This window comes from Hipposideros armiger, unplaced genomic scaffold (genome assembly GCF_001890085.2).
Source record: "Hipposideros armiger isolate ML-2016 unplaced genomic scaffold, ASM189008v1 scaffold_471, whole genome shotgun sequence".
NCBI lineage: Eukaryota > Metazoa > Chordata > Mammalia > Chiroptera > Hipposideridae > Hipposideros > Hipposideros armiger.
In genome coordinates, this window is record NW_017731821.1 from 1592453 (window position 1) to 1596032 (window position 3580).

The 3580-nt window shown below is 47.8% G+C and overlaps 1 protein-coding gene across 1 annotated transcript in view; it reads left to right on the forward strand.

Moving 5' to 3' along the window:
* The window catches only part of LOC109395460 (cytosolic carboxypeptidase 4-like), a 206909-nt gene that overhangs the window by 186728 nt on the left and 16601 nt on the right, over nucleotides 1-3580 (forward strand). The window contains exon 7 of the mRNA XM_019666460.1: nucleotides 2315-2352. Within this exon, the coding sequence (XP_019522005.1) occupies nucleotides 2315-2352 (38 nt within the window). The remainder of the gene's footprint in view (nucleotides 1-2314; nucleotides 2353-3580) is intronic.

Genomic DNA, 3580 nt, shown 5'->3' on the forward strand with positions numbered 1-3580 from the left:
TACCCATGTGGGTAGAAGGGTTCTGGGATCATAGTTGAGCTCAGCAGGGAAGAGGGCTGCGTTTACATAGCAAAGTGTGTCACGGATTTGGGGAGGAGCAGTAACAGCGCACCTCTCTCTACCAGCCTCACCAAAGCATTTCATGGCATGGAGGGCTGGGTATGGATGGCGCCACTCCGGCCTCATCTGTGGTGGCGGCAGGCGAGATGCGTGCCGTGGGGCTCCCTAGTTGCTTTCTGTTGTCTTCATGCAGAGTGAAGACCTCACAGAGAATGTCAATTTGGATCCCAGCTGATTATGGAGGAAGTCACTTTCTGTCCGAAATCCAAAAGCTCACCATCTAACCCTGGTGTCTGGGCACGTTTCTGTGAACCGTTAGCGCCTAAAGGCACATGCCTTGTAGCTGGTGATTCTGTGGCCCTGATGCTTGTCAACGTAAACATTGGCCATTGGAGCCTATCTCTGTAATTGCCTCACCGAAGGAGAGCATTCCTAGTTAACATGAAAAGAAGGACATGTCTACAACCTCGGGGACAGTCATTGTTCCTGTGACAGTGAACATGGCTGGGTTTGGGAATATAGTAGGTGGCTAGAGGCAATCCCCATCAGTAACAGGAAAAGCAGGACTGGTGTTCTGGGAGCCTTGAAGCCCACCCACTGTGATAAAAACAAAGGGAAAGAGCGCCCCCGGGTTGCACTGGGGGTGATTTTGTTGTTTTTGCCTCAGCTCTCTCTCTTCTATCAATACCTACTGTATGAGAAGCCACTATGGCAGCAAGAGAGAAAGGAACCCAAAGACAGCTGTCTCTCGTCTCTTAGGAAGGGTCCTAAGCATGAGCAGGTCCAATAAGATTGGAGGTCCTAGGCCTGTTTTCCGATTGTCTGGGCAATGTGGGATCCTGACAATGAAAAACCATCGCTCAGTCAGGGGTCCTTCTTTGCCTGCACATGAGTTACACTGTTCTAACCCAAACCCCATCCCTTTCACTGTATCACGCCCCTCCTCTGGCTCACATGCGCACACATCCTACTTCCGTTTTCCTGTATTGAAAGTTTTGCTCTTTTACACGTTATGCAAAAACATTTGGCTTTTTATTACCCAGACTGAAGCTCTGATTAAGAAATAATGCTGCTTCTATTGCAAGCAGTTCTGTTTTCTAACAAATAAAAAGGACATCATCGTCTTTTGTCCCTTTGCCTCTTGCTATCGGCGTCTACACTTCTCTCTTTCTTCTATCTCTACTTTTTTTTCCCTTTTTTCCTCATCCTCTTCTGTTTATCATGGTTCCCTTTTCCTCCCCCTTTTCTTTCCACTCCCTAACACCCCATCCTTCCAGGAGCATTAGGTATAAATGCAGTTTTGAAACATTGCATCCCCGGAATGAGGACACAACCATGCGATTATGCCTGACTTGTGTGGGCTCCACCATGCTGTCTTCCAATAATGCCTGGGAGTGAACTTTGCTGCCTAGATGTAAAGGTCACATGCTTGCAACAAGGAAACACCTCCTGGTTCACGCCCTAAATCTTAGGAAGAGGATACTGGGTTTATGTCAGACTGTTCTCCATAAGAATTAGCATTTAAAGGAGTCTGGAAGTTTGCAGGAGTTGAGGCAAGGGGAGGGTGTTAGGCATAGCAAAGTAAGTTAGCGCAGGAAGGGAGGGAGTGAAGAAAGGAGAGAGGGAAAGCGCTGGAGAGATAATGGGAAGCCTGGCAGGAAGACGAGACTTCTCATTGATCCTTTTAGTGACTGCTCTGTCTGGCTGGCTCGTTGGGGACAGCTTCCAGCCTGTTTCTATGGGAGTTATAGGAAGGGACACAGTTCTCGTGTCTAGAGCCTGACTGTGTGCGGACACCCCCATGGTCTTTGTGGTTGTCTACTGTGGCCTGGCAAGCAGCAGTGCAGTGATGGGAGGACCTGGGGGCCAGATAATCATTCAACCCCAAAATGTCAGAGAAGGGGCCACTTTTAGAAATGCCCNAATCAAGAACCCCGGCTGCTATGAGCAGCAGAAAAAGAAGGAGCTCAGTGTAGAGAAGTTGGTGAAAGGTGGGAGGCAAGAGAGGGAGGGAAGACATTTCCTGCAGCACAGGGGACTCCTGGGACCCGTTTTCGAGATGGACCCTTTATTTAGTGCGAGTCCTGCATTTACGCCTCTCTAATGGCCAGCGGTAGAATCAATAGAAAACCTGCTGCCTAGTTAATAACGGGGCTGTGAGGTGGCAGCCGCGAGCACGTGGGCTGTGGGATCCATGGGCTGACAAAAAGACCATTGCATGTTGACTTTTTCACTTTTCTTTCTCTTTCCCCAGGGCAGCCACGGAGGTTCTGGCAGCACTGCTGAAATCCAGTAAGCACCTCTTCTGAAAAGTGGTTCTTTCTTTTCCCTCTGAGTTCAGTGAGGGATGCTTTTCTGTCTCCATGGCTCATTTCCAACCTGGAGGGCAGTAGAGCTATTCTGGGCTCTTTGGAGGTGAGATGGGAGAATGGTACGGCTTTTCCAAGCACCAGGCTGCAAAGAGAGAGTTAAGATCTCTCTGTGTGGACGTGCGTGTACATAATGCCATTAAGACAATTGACTCTAAAGGGAGTACGATATCGACCGCAGACCTGAAGAACTTTCTACCTCCTTCTAACAGGACCAGTAGCCCGTAGAGAATGTTTCATACATGCACCAGGTTCCTGTGGGATTGGCTTATAGAAGAAAAGGTTGTGACAGTGGCTGAGAAGCAGGGTTCTTCTGTTTGGCTCCCAGCTCTGCCTGTGTCTCTGTTTGCTTGGGCAGGTGGGGTGTTGGGAATTGCTTGGACAGCGTAGATGTTGATAACAAATTTATATTAAAAAGTTGTCTCTTTTCTCAGTTACTTGAGTAATTGCAAAAGAATAGCTCTGGGGGCGGGGTCTGAATAATTTGAGGATTGTTTTTTCTTGCCTATAGTAGCCCATGTCTAATTACACTGGGAGTCAATTTCATGTGTGCAGTATAATAGGAGGCATCATGTACTTGGGAGTGAAAAAGTCTTAGCTTAATGTGTTCATTCCCCCCACCCTTACCTCTTCATCTATTTTAATTTGGCAGCTTGGAAACCAGCTGCTTCAATGGTGATATTTGTTTCTCTGTAGGGAGCCCAAGGCCTGTGGGTAAGAAGTGAACTTTAATAAAACTTATAAATAAATAAATAAAAATAAAAACACCTTCTCCCCCCAGCCATACATCTCTGTCAACTCTGAGTGCACGGAAAGGCCCATATCACATAGTGCTTGCTTCCTTTTGTCGACTGGAAAAAAACAAACACGAAGCTTGAGGTCATTTGGTTTATGGGAACTTGATCCAATACACAAGTCTTTCCACAGCTTCCTGACGCGCAGGCAGAGAGAAGGTGCTTAGAGCAGGTTGGGGAAGTCAAAAGGGAAGAATTAAGCCCTTGAGACAGGATGGGGATGTAAAAGTGTCACCCGAAGGTCATGGCAGAGAAAGGTCGGGTCATCCCTGAGACTGGGCTTGACTCAGGTTTTGCGCCTCGGTTCTTATTGTAACCTGCTCACTCTGTCGCTCCCCATGACAACTCCAGGTGTTT